Genomic DNA, 17,451 nt, shown 5'->3' with positions numbered 1-17,451 from the left:
GGCCGTATGTTAGACAGTTCTACTGTAGAGTCTACTAGTGGGCCGTGTGTTAGACAGTTCTACTGTAGAGTCTACTAGTGGGCCGTATGTTAGACAGTTCTACTGTAGCGTCTACTAGTGGGCCGTATGTTAGACAGTTCTACTGTAGCGTCTACTAGTGGGCCGTATGTTAGACAGTTCTACTGTAGAGTCTACTAGTGGGCCGTATGTTAGACAGTTCTACTGTAGAGTCTACTAGTGGGCCGTATGTTAGACAGTTCTACTGTAACGTCTACTAGTGGGCCGTATGTTAGACAGTTCTACTGTAGAGTCTACTAGTGGGCCGTATGTTAGACAGTTCTACTGTAGAGTCTACTACTGGGCCGTATGTTAGACAGTTCTACTGTAACGTCTACTAGTGGGCCGTATGTTAGACAGTTCTACTGTAGAGTCTACTAGTGGGCCGTATGTTAGACAGTTCTACTGTAGAGTCTACTAGTGGGCCGTATGTTAGACAGTTCTACTGTAGCGTCTACTAGTGGGCCGTATGTTAGACAGTTCTACTGTAGCGTCTACTAGTGGGCCGTATGTTAGACAGTTCTACTGTAGAGTCTACTAGTGGGCCGTATGTTAGACAGTTCTACTGTAGAGTCTACTAGTGGGCCGTATGTTAGACAGTTCTACTGTAGCGTCTACTAGTGGGCCGTATGTTAGACAGTTCTACTGTAGAGTCTACTAGTGGGCCGTATGTTAGACAGTTCTACTGTAGCGTCTACTAGTGGGCCGTATGTTAGACAGTTCTACTGTAGAGTCTACTAGTGGGCCGTATGTTAGACAGTTCTACTGTAGCGTCTACTAGTGGGCCGTATGTTAGACAGTTCTACTGTAGCGTCTACTAGTGGGCCGTATGTTAGACAGTTCTACTGTAGAGTCTACTAGTGGGCCGTATGTTAGACAGTTCTACTGTAGCGTCTACTAGTGGGCCGTATGTTAGACAGTTCTACTGTAGAGTCTACTAGTGGGCCGTATGTTAGACAGTTCTACTGTAGCGTCTACTAGTGGGCCGTATGTTAGACAGTTCCACAGTAGCGTCTACTAGTGGGCCGTATGTTAGACAGTTCTACTGTAGCGTCTACTAGTGGGCCGTATGTTAGACAGTTCTACTGTAGCGTCTACTAGTGGGCAGTATGTTAGACAGTTCTACTGTAGCGTCTACTAGACTGCTTGGTCAGCTTTTACAGCACTGTCATTCAGGGTGTGAATGAAATAGGGATGGTGTGTCATTCAGCCTCGTGTTTGTTGATGAAAACAGAAGATATTTATTGAAAAAAAGATGGTGGTGTATACTGTATATATAGAGAGGGGGAGAGACAGAGTGTGACTTCCAAATCCAGACTAGATCTGTGTGCAAACTCTTGTGTTGTGAATGCCTGGATACGTACGTACATACATAGGAATCACAGTGATAATAACAGTCGTGTATGTGTCACCTCCCAGTTCTTCCCTCTGAAGGCAGCAGACAGCAGGCACCACAGAGATCCTATCCTTCATTGGTTCATCATAGTGGGGGCGTTACACAGTGAGCAGTTCCTGTGATATGCTGCAGCTCCTACAAGCCAAGGCTCGTGGAAGGCTACCTCCTTACTTCATTCTGATTCTAAATGTAATTCTATGGCAGGCAGCTAGACAGTTTGTCTTACTGGGTTACACACGTGCATATTAGTACGTCACACGTTGGTGACACGTACAGTGTCCGCTGCTCTCCCTCCCTGTGTAGAAGGAACATGGCTGTACTGGCAGTCAGGGACTAGGATGATAGCAGGCTTCTGTTGGTATGCAGCAGGAGGACCTGCTCTCTTCTTCTCTTCCCTCTTCTTCTGTCTGTCCAGATAGTAGAACGCTCCGATCAGGAAGAGGCCAGAGGAGGAGACAGTCACACTGCAGGCATAGAACACATAAGAGTAGTGTCCTGTACTGTCCACCAACATGCCTGGAAGAGAGGGACATGGCAACAGGCACAGTGTTAGGAAAGACTTGGGTAACACTTCATTTGAAGGGTACCTACATTACCATGTCATAACACGTTCATAACCACACAAAACAGTTAATAAGCTGTACATAAGCATTTCCTAGAAGGCTTGTATCAACAACCACACGTGGTGCTATAACAGTGAAAGAACAGCTATATTTAAGCGTGGCAGTGTGTGTCCTCATAACACATTCCTCTGAACTGGATGCTAGTTCAGTACAGCTTTGCCAGGACCCACTGAGCACAGGGCTAGTGGGCTACTACCAGGCGTTGACATTAGAGTTGTCATGGCGCTGGAAACCAGAGACCACCTTACTACCAGGCGTTGACATTAGAGTTGCCATGGCGCTGGAAACCAGAGACCACCTTAGGAGTTCAGCAGGGGTACACTAGGCCACGCCCTCCTCCAGTCAGCCTGCCCCAGAGCCGTTCCCTGTCGACCCTCCTACCCGCCTGACGCACGCACACACAGACACACACGCAAGCATACACACACACACATTGTGGAAACCAGAGCACATGACCCATTCACATCCCCAGCTAGACATGGGAATCCAGTGGAAAGAACATTCCATTTCCCTGTGTGACAAAACTCATACCCTCCCCAGTCCTCATATAACATAACAGGTTTATACTGGGCATAACTCATACCCTCCCCAGTCCTCATATAACATAACAGGTTTATACTGGGCATAACTCATACCCTCCCCAGTCCTCATATAACATAACAGGTTTATACTGGGCATAACTCAGACCCTGCCCAGTCCTCATATAACATAACAGGTTTATAATGGGCATAACTCAGACCCTCCCCAGTCCTCATATAACATAACAGGTTTATACTGGGCATAACTCAGACCCTCCCCAGTCCTCATATAACATAACAGGTTTATAATGGGCATAACTCAGACCCTCCCCAGTCCTCATATAACATAACAGGTTTATACTGGGCAAAACTCATACCCTCCCCAGTCCTCATATAACATAACAGGTTTATACTGGGCATAACTCATACCCTCCCCAGTCCTCATATAACATAACAGGTTTATACTGGGCATAACTCATACCCTCCCCAGTCCTCATATAACATAACAGGTTTATACTGGGCATAACTCATACCCTCCCCAGTCCTCATATAACATAACAGGTTTATACTGGGCATAACTCATACCCTCCCCAGTCCTCATATAACATAACAGGTTTATACTGGGCATAACTCAGACCCTCCCCAGTCCTCATATAACATAACAGGTTTATACTGGGCATAACTCAGACCCTCCCCAGTCCTCATATAACATAACAGGTTTATACTGGGCATAACTCATACCCTCCCCAGTCCTCATATAACAGGTTTATACTGGGCATAACTCATACCCTCCCCAGTCCTCATATAACATACAGGTTTATACTGAGCATAACTCATACCCTCCCCAGTCCTCATATAACATAACAGGTTTATACTGAGCATAACTCAGACCCTCCCCAGTCCTCATATAACATAACAGGTTTATACTGAGCATAACTCAGACCCTCCCCAGTCCTCACATAACAGGTTTATACTGGGCATAACTCAGACCCTCCCCAGTCCTCATATAACAGGTTTATACTGGGCATAACTCATACCCTCCCCAGTCCTCACATAACAGGTTTATACTGGGCATAACTCATACCCTCCCCAGTCCTCATATAACAGGTTTATACTGGGCATAACTCATACCCTCCCCAGTCCTCACATAACAGGTTTATACTGGGCATAACTCATACCCTCCCCAGTCCTCATATAACAGGTTTATACTGGGCATAACTCATACCCTCCCCAGTCCTCACATAACAGGTTTATACTGGGCATAACTCATACCCTCCCCAGTCCTCACATAACAGGTTTATACTGGGCATAACTTGACAAGAACCTTAACATGTATGTCTATATGAGTCACTGTGTCCACCACACCACCACCGGTTGCTGACCACCTCCTGACCAATAATGACACAACTAGACTGTAGATAACATGCAGTAGGGGAAGTCATTGATTCTGTACCACAGACCAAGAATCCACACATAGGACTTGAACAGATGCCATAGACTAGAAGACCACACATAGGACTTGAACAGATGCCATAGACTAGAAGACCACACATAGGACTTGAACAGATGCCATAGACTAGAAGACCACACATAGGACTTGAACAGATGCCATAGACTAGAAGACCACACATAGGACTTGAACAGATGCCATAGACTAGAAGACCACACATAGGACTTGAACAGATGCCATAGACTAGAAGACCACACATAGGACTTGAACAGATGCCATAGACTAGAAGACCACACATAGGACTTGAACAGATGCCATAGACTAGAAGACCACACATAGGACTTGAACAGATGCCATAGACTAGAAGACCACACATAGGACTTGAACAGATGCCATAGACTAGAAGACCACACATAGGACTTGAACAGATGCCATAGACTAGAAGACCACACATAGGACTTGAACAGATGCCATAGACTAGAAGACCACACATAGGACTTGAACAGATGCCATAGACTAGAAGACCACACATAGGACTTGAACAGATGCCATAGACTAGAAGACCACACATAGGACTTGAACAGATGCCATAGACTAGAAGACCACACATAGGACTTGAACAGATGCCATAGACTAGAAGACCACACATAGGACTTGAACAGATGCCATAGACTAGAAGACCACACATAGGACTTGAACAGATGCCATAGACTAGAAGACCACACATAGGACTTGAACAGATGCCATAGACTAGAAGACCACACATAGGACTTGAACAGATGCCATAGACTAGAAGACCACACATAGGACTTGAACAGATGCCATAGACTAGAAGACCACACATAGGACTTGAACAGATGCCATAGACTAGAAGACCACACATAGGACTTGAACAGATGCCATAGACTAGAAGACCACACATAGGACTTGAACAGATGCCATAGACTAGAAGACCACACATAGGACTTGAACAGATGCCATAGACTAGAAGACCACACATAGGACTTGAACAGATGCCATAGACTAGAAGACCACACATAGGACTTGAACAGATGCCATAGACTAGAAGACCACACATAGGACTTGAACAGATGCCATAGACTAGAAGACCACACATAGGACTTGAACAGATGCCATAGACTAGAAGACCATACATAGGACTTGAACAGATGCCATAGACTAGAAGACCATACTGTACCAAACACTTTATTACTTAGATTTTTTACTTGTCTAGTTTTAACTTAACACTTATCTTAAAAACTGCATTGTTGGTTAAGGGCTTGTAAGTAAGCATTTCACTGTAAGGTCTACCTACACCTGTTGTATTCAGCATTTCACTGTAAGGTCTACCTACACCTGTTGTATTCGGCACATTTAGATAAATACTATTTGATACATATTGTAATGGGGAAATTGTGGCGTACCACACCCCCCTATAGCCCCCACAGTGGCGTACCACATCCCCCTATAGCCCCCACAGTGGCGTACCACATCCCCCTATAGCCCCCACAGTGGCGTACCACACCCCCCTATTGCCCCCACAGTGGCGTACCACACCCCCCTATTGCCCCCACAGTGGCGTACCACACCCCCCTATTGCCCCCACAGTGGCGTACCACACCCCCCTATAGCCCCCACAGTGGCGTACCACATCCCCCTATAGCCCCCACAGTGGCGTACCACATCCCCCTATAGCCCCCACAGTGGCGTACCACACCCCCCTATTGCCCCCACAGTGGCGTACCACACCCCCCTATTGCCCCCACAGTGGAATACCACACCCCCCTATTGCCCCCACAGTGGCGTACCACACCCCCCTATAGCCCCTACAGTGGTGTACCACACACCCCTATAGCCCCCACAGTGGTGTACCACACCCCCCTATAGCCCCTACAGTGGTGTACCACACACCCCTATAGTGGTGTACCACACCCCCCTATAGCCCCCACAGTGGTGTACCACACCCCCCTATAGCCCCCACAGTGGTGTACCACACCCCCCTATAGCCCCCACAGTGGCGTACCACACCCCCCTATAGCCCCCACAGTGGCGTACCACACCCCCCTATAGCCCCCACAGTGGTGTACCACACCCCCCTATAGCCCCCACAGTGGTGTACCACACCCCCCTATAGCCCCCACAGTGGTGTACCACACCCCCCTATAGCCCCCACAGTGGTGTACTCCACACCCCTATTGCCCCCGCAAACCTCCCCCCACTCCCCAGATAGCATATGAACATGTCATAAGCCATGTAAAAAATATATACATAATTAAAGAAAATTAGCTGTAAAACTGAAAATGTTTATCTTTGTCCCATGGCAAAATGTGTAGTAGTACAATCCTGACAGGCGCAATACACACAGTACCTGCGAGCGGCGGTCCAATCAGCAGTGTTCCACTCTCTAACATACTGATGAGACCCAGGGCAGAGGGGAACCGGCTCATCTCCACCGTCTCCATCAGGACCGTGAACAGCAGAGAGCCAATCACAGACATGGACAGACCAAAGATGACCACGTAGACCAGGAGCACGGGGAAGGTGGCGGCCGCACCACAGATACTGTTACTCAGCCCGTTGACCAGGAGGGCTACCGCAAACACATACACAAAACAGCCACTGCCCCTGAGAGGAGGAGGAGGAAGAAGAGGAGGAGAAGGAAGAGAAGACCAATTTATTATCCATATTCATTTTCAGATCACATCATTTTTTATTAAATGTTTTCTTGCTTGGGATTCGAACCAGCAACCCTCCGGTCCAGTTGCTGACCCACTCCTAACCTCTAACACCCAGGCTACAGTACCTGAAGCGCGGCAGGCCGAAGAAGACAGCCGCCACGGGTCTCACAGCAATGTTAACCAGGCCCAGTATGGCCATCAGTAGCGCGGCTCGGTCCTGTTCCATACCATTGGCTGTAGCATAGGGCACCAGGTAGACCAGGGGAACTACAAACCCCAACATCATCCACGTCACTCCCAGGGCGTAGGCACGGTAACGAGGGTTACTGACCAACAGGTCAAAGGCCATGTGTCTCCGTAGGAACACGACAAGGTCACTGAGCGCTGTCCTAAGTCTTGCCTTAAGTCCCTCCTTTTCCTGTTGGAGAGGACCTTTGATTGGTTGCTTGCCGAGCCCCTGGGCAGCCTTGTTAGTGAGTGTCCTCTGGGCTCCACTGTGTTTGGCCCCCAGGGGCCTCATGACAGCCCCACACACACAGCAGTTCAACAGCAGTCCTCCCAGGACCAGGAAGCTGCCTCTCCAGCCAAACTGGCCCAGCAGGAAGTTGGCCAGCAGGGGTAAGGTGCTGAGGCCCAGGGCCGTGCCGGTGGACGACAGGGCGTTGGCAAACGCCCGCCGCCTCAAAAAGTAGTGGCCCATCATGGTCACAGAAGGCTGGAAGGACAGGCAGAACCCCAACCCTGTATGAGGAGGACAGAGGAACTGATGAGGATGACTCATAATGCCCCATAGAAAGAAGGAGACGTCTTATATTGGGGGGTTTATAGTGTGTGTGTGTGTGTGTGTGTGTGTGTGTGTGTGTGTGTGTGTGTGTGTGTGTGTGTGTGTGTGTTCGTGCGCCCTCTGACCTGCGATGATGCTGGTGATGTAGAGTTCTGTGATGGTTCTGGCCAGGGCACTGACCACCATGCCTAGTCCACTCAGAACCCCTCCCACCATCACCGTTACCCGGCAACCAAAGCGCTCCACGAGCACGCTGCATAGTGGACCTGGAGAGACAGGAAAACAACGTTCAATCACAATACACACACACACACACACACACACACACACACACACACACACACACACACACACACGGGGAGACAGGAAAACACTGTTCAATCACAATACACACACAAACACTCCCCAAAAGCATACAATGGACTGATTAGCATATCAGATCACAATAATTAGCATCATCAATGCATTATCACTGAACATGGAACAATAGTCTGCAAAAAGAGGACAGGACGCTGTTTATTTCCACTAAAACACAGCTGCTGAAACCCACTCTGTAATGTCGTTCAGTAGACACTTCCTCCCAATGCTGGGAACGCCTGGTGGACCAAAGCTTCAAACTAAAACACTACAAAGCAGTTCACTCCCCAGTCGGCCAGACTTGTTAGTTGGTGTTACAGGCTTATGTATATGTGCTAACCACAGTTAGCCTGGGAAAAGGTCACGATGTTACCCACACTGTGACAGGTGGCTATGTGTGCAGGCTCTTACAATAATGTGGTCAGAAACACATGATCTGAATGATCATCTTCCAGCTCTTCAATCCAACTCTCCAAGACAGACCGAAGCTTACAGGAGTACCTATCAGGCTAATTGATTCAAACGAACATGAGATTCAGAGTACTGAGAACTCTTGGTACTGTCTTTGATGTGGGAATAATGAGTCCATTCTTTGTGCCATCTCATCTGTGCTCTTGTGTCATGATAATGTCTGCTCCAGTCATGTGGTCCAGTCTGGTCTCTGTCATGATAATGTCTGCTCCAGTCATGTGGTCCAGTCTGGTCTCTGTCATGATAATGTCTGCTCCAGTCATGTGGTCCAGTCTGGTCTCTGTCATGATAATGTCTGCTCCAGTCATGTGGTCTAGTCTGGTCTCTGTCATGATAATGTCTGCTCCAGTCATGTGGTCTAGTCTGGTCTCTGTCATGATAATGTCTGCTCCAGTCATGTGGTCTAGTCTGGTCTCTGTCATGATAATGTCTGCTCCAGTCTTATGGTCCAGTCTGGTCTCTGTCATGATAATGTCTGCTCCAGTCATGTGGTCTAGTCTGGTCTCTGTCATGATAATGTCTGCTCCAGTCTTATGGTCCAGTCTGGTCTCTGTCATGATAATGTCTGCTCCAGTCATGTGGTCTAGTCTGGTCTCTGTCATGATAATGTCTGCTCCAGTCATGTGGTCTAGTCTGGTCTCTGTCATGATAATGTCTGCTCCAGTCATGTGGTCTAGTCTGGTCTCTGAGAATGTTCCTTAGTCCTGGGTGAACCCTATCCCCCCCTCCAGCTCTTTCTTAGTCTCCCTAGGCAGATGGGTTGCCTCCCACATGAACAGTGTTCTGACATACGCTTTGGCCCTAGGTCTGGGACTTCCGAGACTATTTCTGAAACTATCCCTCCATCTATTTCTCCCTCCATCCCCCCTCCGTCTCTCCTTCCATCCACCCTCTATCCACACTCCATCTCTCCCTCTGTCCCTACAACCATCCCTCCCTTTCATCTCTCCCTCCGTCTCCTCCAGATTAATTCGGTTAAAACCAACCCTGTCCACTGGAAAATCATTGCAGCCTTGAAAATCATAATATCTTGGTCCAACTGAAAAAAAATCCCCAGTTTGACACACAGGAACTACAGTCATTTCCCCAATATGACACATGATGCTGGTTCTCATCAGTTGATGACTGCTAGCCGAGAACACATCCTTACATTTGAGTCATTTAGCAGATACTCTTATCCAGAGCAACTTACAGTGGTGAGAGCATATATTTTCATACTGGTCCCCTGTGGGAATCAAACCTACAACCCTGGTGTTGCAAGCACCATGCTCTACCAACTGAGCCACACCAGACCACACACATATTTAACCTTTGACTACTAGAAATGAAGAAAACACTGACATTACGCAACAATAATTACATGAATTCAGAATTTACAGTCATGACATCGGATCAACAGGATGCTTAATATCGATGGATCAGCTGGAGGTCTAATATCGATGGATCAACAGGAGGTCTAATATCGATGGATCAACTGGAGGTCTAATATCGATGGATCAACTGGAGGTCTAATATCGATGGATCAACTGGAGGTCTAATATCGATGGATCAACTGGAGGTCTAATATCGATGGATCAACTGGAGGTCTAATATCGATGGATCAACTGGAGGTCTAATATCGATGGATCAACTGGAGGTCTAATATCGATGGATCAGCTGGAGGTCTAATATCGATGGATCAGCTGGAGGTCTAATATCGATGGATCAACAGGAGGTCTAATATCGATGGATCAGCTGGAGGTCTAATATCGATGGATCAGCTGGAGGTCTAATATCGATGGATCAGCTGGAGGTCTAATATCGATGGATCAGCTGGAGGTCTAATATCGATGGATCAACAGGAGGTCTAATATCGATGAATCAACAGGAGGTCTAATATCGATGAATCAACAGGAGGTCTAATATCGATGGATCAACAGGAGGTCTAATATCGATGGTCTACGGTCCAGAAGGAGTAAAAGGCTTACTGTAAATAAGTAAGGACTATCCAATATCCAATCACACTATCCAATCACTCAAGTGAATCACCAAATAACGTTCCTTTTCAACATATCATATTACTTCCGTGAATCACCATTTAATGCTCCTCTTGGCTTTAGTCCTCCTCAGCAGGAAGAGAAAGAGGAGGAATGAGAGGGAGGGAGGGTGATAGAAAGAGGAGGAATGAGAGGGAGGGAGGGTGATAGAAAGAGGAGGAATGAGAGGGAGGGAGGGTGATAGAAAGAGGAGGAATGAGAGGGAGGGAGGGTGATAGAAAGAGGAGGAATGAGAGGGAGGGAGGGTGATAGAAAGAGGAGGAATGAGAGGGAGGGAGGGTGATAGAAAGAGGAGGAATGAGAGGGAGGGAGGGTGATAGAAAGAGGAGGAATGAGAGGGAGGGAGGGTGATAGAAAGAGGAGGAATGAGAGGGAGGGAGGGTGATAGAAAGAGGAGGAATGAGAGGGAGGGAGGGTGATAGAAAGAGGAGGAATGAGAGGGAGGGAGGGTGATAGAAAGAGGAGGAATGAGAGGGAGGGAGAGTGATAGAAAGAGGAGGAATGAGAGGGAGGGAGAGTGATAGAAAGAGGAGGAATGAGAGGGAGGGAGAGTGATAGAAAGAGGAGGAATGAGAGGGAGGGAGGGTGATAGAAAGAGGAGGAATGAGAGGGAGGGAGGGTGATAGAAAGAGGAGGAATGAGAGGGAGGGAGGGTGATAGAAAGAGGAGGAATGAGAGGGAGGGAGGGTGATAGAAAGAGGAGGAATGAGAGGGAGGGAGGGTGATAGAAAGAGGAGGAATGAGAGGGAGGGAGGGTGATAGAAAGAGGAGGAATGAGAGGGAGGGAGGGTGATAGAAAGAGGAGGAATGAGAGGGAGGGAGGGTGATAGAAAGAGGAGGAATGAGAGGGAGGGAGGGTGATAGAAAGAGGAGGAATGAGAGGGAGGGAGGGTGATAGAAAGAGGAGGAATGAGAGGGAGGGAGGGTGATAGAAAGAGGAGGAATGAGAGGGAGGGAGGGTGATAGAAAGAGGAGGAATGAGAGGGAGGGAGGGTGATAGAAAGAGGAGGAATGAGAGGGAGGGAGGGTGATAGAAAGAGGAGGAATGAGAGGGAGGGAGGGTGATAGAAAGAGGAGGAATGAGAGGGAGGGAGGGTGATAGAAAGAGGAGGAATGAGAGGGAGGGAGGGTGATAGAAAGAGGAGGAATGAGAGGGAGGGAGGGTGATAGAAAGAGGAGGAATGAGAGGAGGGAGGGTGATAGAAAGAGGAGGAATGAGAGGGAGGGAGGGTGATAGAAAGAGGAGGAATGAGAGGGAGGGAGGGTGATAGAAAGAGGAGGAATGAGAGGGAGGGAGGGTGATAGAAAGAGGAGGAATGAGAGGGAGGGAGGGTGATAGAAAGAGGAGGAATGAGAGGGAGGGAGGGTGAGAGAAAGAGGAGGAATGAGAGGGAGGGAGGGTGATAGAAGAGGAGGAATGAGAGGGAGGGAGGGTGATAGAAAGAGGAGGAATGAGAGGGAGGGAGGGTGATAGAAAGAGGAGGAATGAGAGGGAGGGAGGGTGATAGAAAGAGGAGGAATGAGAGGGAGGGAGGGTGATAGAAAGAGGAGGAATGAGAGGGAGGGAGGGTGATAGAAAGAGGAGGAATGAGAGGGAGGGAGGGTGATAGAAAGAGGAGGAATGAGAGGGAGGGAGGGTGATAGAAAGAGGAGGAATGAGAGGGAGGGAGGGTGATAGAAAGAGGAGGAATGAGAGGGAGGGAGGGTGATAGAAAGAGGAGGAATGAGAGGGAGGGAGGGTGATAGAAAGAGGAGGAATGAGAGGGAGGGAGGGTGATAGAAAGAGGAGGAATGAGAGGGAGGGAGGGTGATAGAAAGAGGAGGAATGAGAGGGAGGGAGGGTGATAGAAAGAGGAGGAATGAGAGGGAGGGAGGGTGATAGAAAGAGGAGGAATGAGAGGGAGGGAGGGTGATAGAAAGAGGAGGAATGAGAGGGAGGGAGGGTGATAGAAAGAGGAGGAATGAGAGGGAGGGAGGGTGATAGAAAGAGGAGGAATGAGAGGGAGGGAGGGTGATAGAAAGAGGAGGAATGAGAGGGAGGGAGGGTGATAGAAAGAGGAGGAATGAGAGGGAGGGAGGGTGATAGAAAGAGGAGGAATGAGAGGGAGGGAGGGTGATAGAAAGAGGAGGAATGAGAGGGAGGGAGGGTGATAGAAAGAGGAGGAATGAGAGGGAGGGAGGGTGATAGAAAGAGGAGGAATGAGAGGGAGGGAGGGTGATAGAAAGAGGAGGAATGAGAGGGAGGGAGGGTGATAGAAAGAGGAGGAATGAGAGGGAGGGAGGGTGATAGAAAGAGGAGGAATGAGAGGGAGGGAGGGTGATAGAAAGAGGAGGAATGAGAGGGAGGGAGGGTGATAGAAAGAGGAGGAATGAGAGGGAGGGAGGGTGATAGAAAGAGGAGGAATGAGAGGGAGGGAGGGTGATAGAAAGAGGAGGAATGAGAGGGAGGGAGGGTGATAGAAAGAGGAGGAATGAGAGGGAGGGAGGGTGATAGAAAGAGGAGGAATGAGAGGGAGGGAGGGTGATAGAAAGAGGAGGAATGAGAGGGAGGGAGGGTGATAGAAAGAGGAGGAATGAGAGGGAGGGAGGGTGATAGAAAGAGGAGGAATGAGAGGGAGGGAGGGTGATAGAAAGAGGAGGAATGAGAGGGAGGGAGGGTGATAGAAAGAGGAGGAATGAGAGGGAGAGTCAGGATGATAGAAAGAGGAGGAATGAGATGGAGGGAGGGTCAGGGTGATAGAAAGAGGAGGAATGAGAGGGAGGGAGGGTGATAGAAAGAGGAGGAATGAGAGGGAGGGAGGGTGATAGAAAGAGGAGGAATGAGAGGGAGGGAGGGTGATAGAAAGAGGAGGAATGAGAGGGAGGGAGGGTGATAGAAAGAGGAGGAACAGGAGAGAGGGTCAGGGTGATAGAAAGAGGAGGAACAGGAGGGAGAGTCAGGATGATAGAAAGAGGAGGAATGAGATGGAGGGAGGGTCAGGGTGATAGAAAGAGGAGGAATGAGAGGGAGGGAGAGTGATAGAAAGAGGAGGAATGAGGGAGGGAGGGTGATAGAAAGAGGAGGAATGAGGGAGGGAGGGTCAGGATGATAGAAAGAGGAGGAATGGGAAGGAGGGAGGGTCAGGATGATAGAAAGAGGAGGAACAGGAGGGAGGGTCAGGGTGATAGAAAGAGGAGGAATGAGAGGGAGGGAGGGAGGGTCAGGGTGATAGAAAGAGAAGGAATGAGATGGAGGGAGGGTCAGGATGATAGAAAGAGGAGGAATGAGAGGGAGGGAGGGTGATAGAAAGATTAGGAATGAGGGAGGGAGGGTCAGGATGATAGAAAGAGGAGGAATGAGAAGGAGGGAGGGTCAGGATGAAAGAAAGAGGAGGAATGAGAAGGAGGGAGGGTCAGGATGATAGAAAGAGAAGGAATGAGATGGAGGAAGGGTCAGGGTGATAGAAAGAGGAGGAATGAGGGAGGGAGGGTCAGGGTGATAGAAAGAGGAGGAATGAGAAGGAGGGAGGGTCAGGATGATAGAAAGAGGAGGAATGAGAAGGAGGGAGGGTCAGGATGATAGAAAGAGGAGGAACAGGAGGGAGGGTCAGGGTGATAGAAAGAGGAGGAACAGGAGGGAGGGTCAGGATGATAGAAAGAGGAGGAATGAGAAGGAGGGAGGGTCAGGATGATAGAAAGAGGAGGAACAGGAGGGAGGGTCAGGGTGATAGAAAGAGGAGGAACAGGAGGGAGGGTCAGGGTGATAGAAAGAGGAGGAATGAGAGGGAGGGAGGGTCAGGGTGATAGAAAGAGAAGGAATGAGATGGAGGGAGGGTCAGGATGATAGAAAGAGGAGGAATGAGATGGAGGGAGGGTCAAGATGATAGAAAGAGGAGGAATGAGAGGGAGGGAGGGTGATAGAAAGATTAGGAATGAGGGAGGGAGGGTCAGGATGATAGAAAGAGGAGGAATGAGAAGGAGGGAGGGTCAGGATGATAGAAAGAGGAGGAATGAGGGAGGGAGGGTCAGGGTGATAGAAAGAGGAGGAATGAGAAGAAGGGAGGGTCAGGATGATAGAAAGAGGAGGAATGAGGGAGGGAGGGAGGGTCAGGGTGATAGAAAGAGGAGGAATGAGAAGGAGGGAGGGTCAGGATGATAGAAAGAGGAGGAATGAGAAGGAGGGAGGGTCAGGATGATAGAAAGAGGAGGAACAGGAGGGAGGGTCAGGGTGATAGAAAGAGGAGGAACAGGAGGGAGGGTCAGGGTGATAGAAAGAGGAGGAATGAGATGGAGGGAGGGTCAGGATGATAGAAAGAGGAGGAATGAGAAGGAGGGAGGGTCAGGATGATAGAAAGAGGAGGAATGAGGGAGGGAGGGTCAGGGTGATAGAAAGAGGAGGAATGAGAAGGAGGGAGGGTCAGGATGATAGAAAGAGGAGGAATGAGAGGGAGGGAGGGTGATAGAAAGATTAGGAATGAGGGAGGGAGGGTCAGGATGATAGAAAGAGGAGGAATGAGAAGGAGGGAGGGTCAGGATGATAGAAAGAGGAGGAATGAGGGAGGGAGGGTCAGGGTGATAGAAAGAGGAGGAATGAGAAGGAGGGAGGGTCAGGATGATAGAAAGAGGAGGAATGAGGGAGGGTGATAGATAAATAAACATTGGGCCACCAGAACAATGGACTACTGGTCCTGTCTGTCCCGTTTGGCCCTGAGCTACCGCCCTGTAATAACAAACAGAGTCTGAGTCACACACAACCCAACACACAAACACACGGCGGCACGTCTGAACCTGGGCCGTCCGTTCTCACACACACGGGCCCGAACAGACAGCATCCGCAGTGTTACCAGAACTCTTCACCTAACCTCTCACCCTTACTCTAAACACACAGCCTGCAAGGAAACACCCTCTACTCCCTCTGTGTGTCCAGTGTGTGTGTGTCCAGTGTGTGTGTGTGTGTCCAGTGTGTGTGTGTGTGTGTGTGTCCAGTGTGTGGTACATCTGAACCTGGGCCGTTCCCACAGGCGCAGGGTCACGGAAAGAGACAGAGTTTCCAGAAATCTTCACCCTAACCCCTCAACTTTACTGTAAATCTACAGCCTGCCAGAAAAACTGACTAACACTTCATCTGTGTGTGTCCTGTGGGTTTGTGTCGAGTGTGTGTGTGTGTGTGTGTGTGTGTATTTCTGTGTCAACATACATTGAGGTGAAAGATAACATAAAATGAATCATTAACCTGTAGTACTGTTTCATTGCAACATACTGTTATGTATTGGAATTAGGCCTACTTCAATCAGCCAAATAAAGACACTACAATAAATGTGTACAATCCTACAATGACAACGACAGTTAGCATCGCTACCACCAGTGTGTGTGAGAGAGAGAGAGGGTGATAGAGGGTGAGAGAGAGAGGGAGGGTGATAGAGGGTGAGAGAGAGAGAGGGTGAGAAAGAGAGAGAGAGAGAGGGTGATAGAGGGTGAGAGAGAGAGAGAGAGAGAGGGTGAGAGAAAGAGGGTGTGTGTTCAATCATGCAACAATGCCTCAATGTACAATGACAGAAGCATCCTCACCACCAGCGTGCAGCACAGCAGTCATGATAGCAGGCACCCAGGACGTCTCTGTGTTGCTGGAGCTGAACTCAGCCTGTAGCTCTGTGTAAAAGATACCAATACAGGAAGGGAAGGCCAGCGTTAGAGCCAGGACCAGGATAGTAGCCACCAGCACTACCCAGCCCCAGCCCCCATCCGGGGCCACCTGTTGGGCATACCCGTTCCCAGACAGCCCAGCCCCTGGTTCTCCAGTTGGGCCATTGTGGGGTGGTAACCCAGTAAGGTGGTGGTGTTGGAGGGAACCCTCCTCCTCCTCCTCCTCCTCCTCCTTTTCCTCCTGCTCCTCCGAGTTACTGTCTGTGCTCCTCCTCACAGTACTGTGGTTCACCCCGGTCCAGTCCTGAGACGTCTGTGTCTCTACCACATTCTCTGATCCCCTGGACCCCTCTGCGCCAACCTCAGACCCCCTGGACCCCTCTGCCCTAACCTCGGGTCCCTTAGGCCCCTGGGGGCCCTCTCCTCCACTACCCCTCCTCAGCAGGACTGTGTCGCCCTGGGTCTGGTTTTGTCTGGTCCTCTGGGTCCTGTGGGTCTGGTTCTGTCTGGCCTCCAACTCCACCCCCTCTGTCATCCTGCCTAGCTGGCTGTGGACTGGGCCTTCTGCTAGATCAGCTTCCTGTGTGGAGGATAACAGGGAGGGAAGGAGGGATAGATGAGATGGAGGGAAGGAGAGAGGGATAAGAAGAAGGGTGGGAAGGAGGTAGAGAAAGAGAGAGGGATGAGAAGGGAGGGGAGGGAGAGAGAGAGACAGCGAGAGAGAGAATGAGAGAGAATGAGAGAGAGACAGAGAGAGAGACAGACAGAGAGAGAGAATGAGAGAGAGAATGAGAGACAGAGACCGAGAGAAGTGTCTGATGTTGTTAGTTACTCAGAGGCAGCAGCTGCCCTGGCTGGCTGTGGTATTGGCTCCGTGTCTAAAGAGCCACTGATAATGGATGCAGAGGAACAAAGCAAAGCATGACAGCCTCACTGGCTGAAGATATATTGTAAATGGATTAACTTGAGTAAATGTTTTCCATGAATACCCCAAAAATAGGCTATTAGACAGATCCTTTCTACCAATGCTTAAAGTGTGTATAAGAGATCCATCTGTCTCAACTCACTCACTGTTGCACACCAGTATCTCTACTTGCACATCATCATCTGCACATCTATCACTCCAGTGTTAATTTGCTAAATTGTAATTACTTCACTACTATGGCCTATTTATTGCCTTACCTCCTTACTCCATTTGCACACACTGTATATAGACTTTTTCTATTGTGTTATTGACTGTACGTTTGTTTTTGTGTAACTCTGTGTTGTTGTTTGTGTCGCACTGCTTTGCTTTATCTTGGCCAGGTCGCAGTTGTAAATGAGAACTTGTTCTCAACTGACCTACCTGGTTAAATAAAAGTGAAATAAAAATATATATAAATACATGTAAAAAAATCACCAATTAGCCTCAACGACTACCTACCATATACATGGTAAATAGGCTAATAACATGGATGCA

At 49.0% G+C, this 17,451-nt stretch overlaps 1 protein-coding gene across 1 annotated transcript; it reads right to left on the bottom strand.

The window, feature by feature from the left end:
* Nucleotides 1-1,465: 1,465 nt before the first annotated feature.
* On the bottom strand, nucleotides 1,466-16,527 carry LOC120044100 (monocarboxylate transporter 6-like). The gene is made up of 6 exons (XM_038988689.1): nucleotides 15,918-16,527; nucleotides 7,632-7,772; nucleotides 7,213-7,463; nucleotides 6,848-7,167; nucleotides 6,413-6,663; nucleotides 1,466-1,969 (listed from the first exon to the last, which is right to left on the bottom strand). The coding sequence occupies exons 1-6, from the start codon at nucleotides 16,525-16,527 to the stop codon at nucleotides 1,707-1,709; spliced, it is 1,836 nt and encodes a 611-aa protein (XP_038844617.1). The 3' UTR covers nucleotides 1,466-1,706.
* Between the last annotated feature and the right edge of the window lie 924 nt (nucleotides 16,528-17,451).

The sequence above is a fragment of the Salvelinus namaycush genome, chromosome 3 (genome assembly GCF_016432855.1).
Source record: "Salvelinus namaycush isolate Seneca chromosome 3, SaNama_1.0, whole genome shotgun sequence".
NCBI lineage: Eukaryota > Metazoa > Chordata > Actinopteri > Salmoniformes > Salmonidae > Salvelinus > Salvelinus namaycush.
The sequence above is the reverse complement of the archived record's forward strand: the minus strand, read 5'-3'. Positions and strand labels throughout refer to the sequence as shown.

Excerpts from the sequence above, each read along its gene's own strand:
- LOC120044100 (XM_038988689.1), bottom strand. The coding sequence starts at position 16,527 with ATGACAGAGGGGGTGGAGTTGGAGGCCAGACAGAACCAGACCCACAGG. Across the intron at positions 7,464-7,631 it reads CATCACCAGCATCATCGCAG|GGTTGGGGTTCTGCCTGTCC; the intron begins GTCAGAGGGCGC and ends CTCCTCATACAG. Across the intron at positions 6,664-6,847 it reads TTCGGCCTGCCGCGCTTCAG|TGGCTGTTTTGTGTATGTGT; the intron begins GTACTGTAGCCT and ends TCTCAGGGGCAG.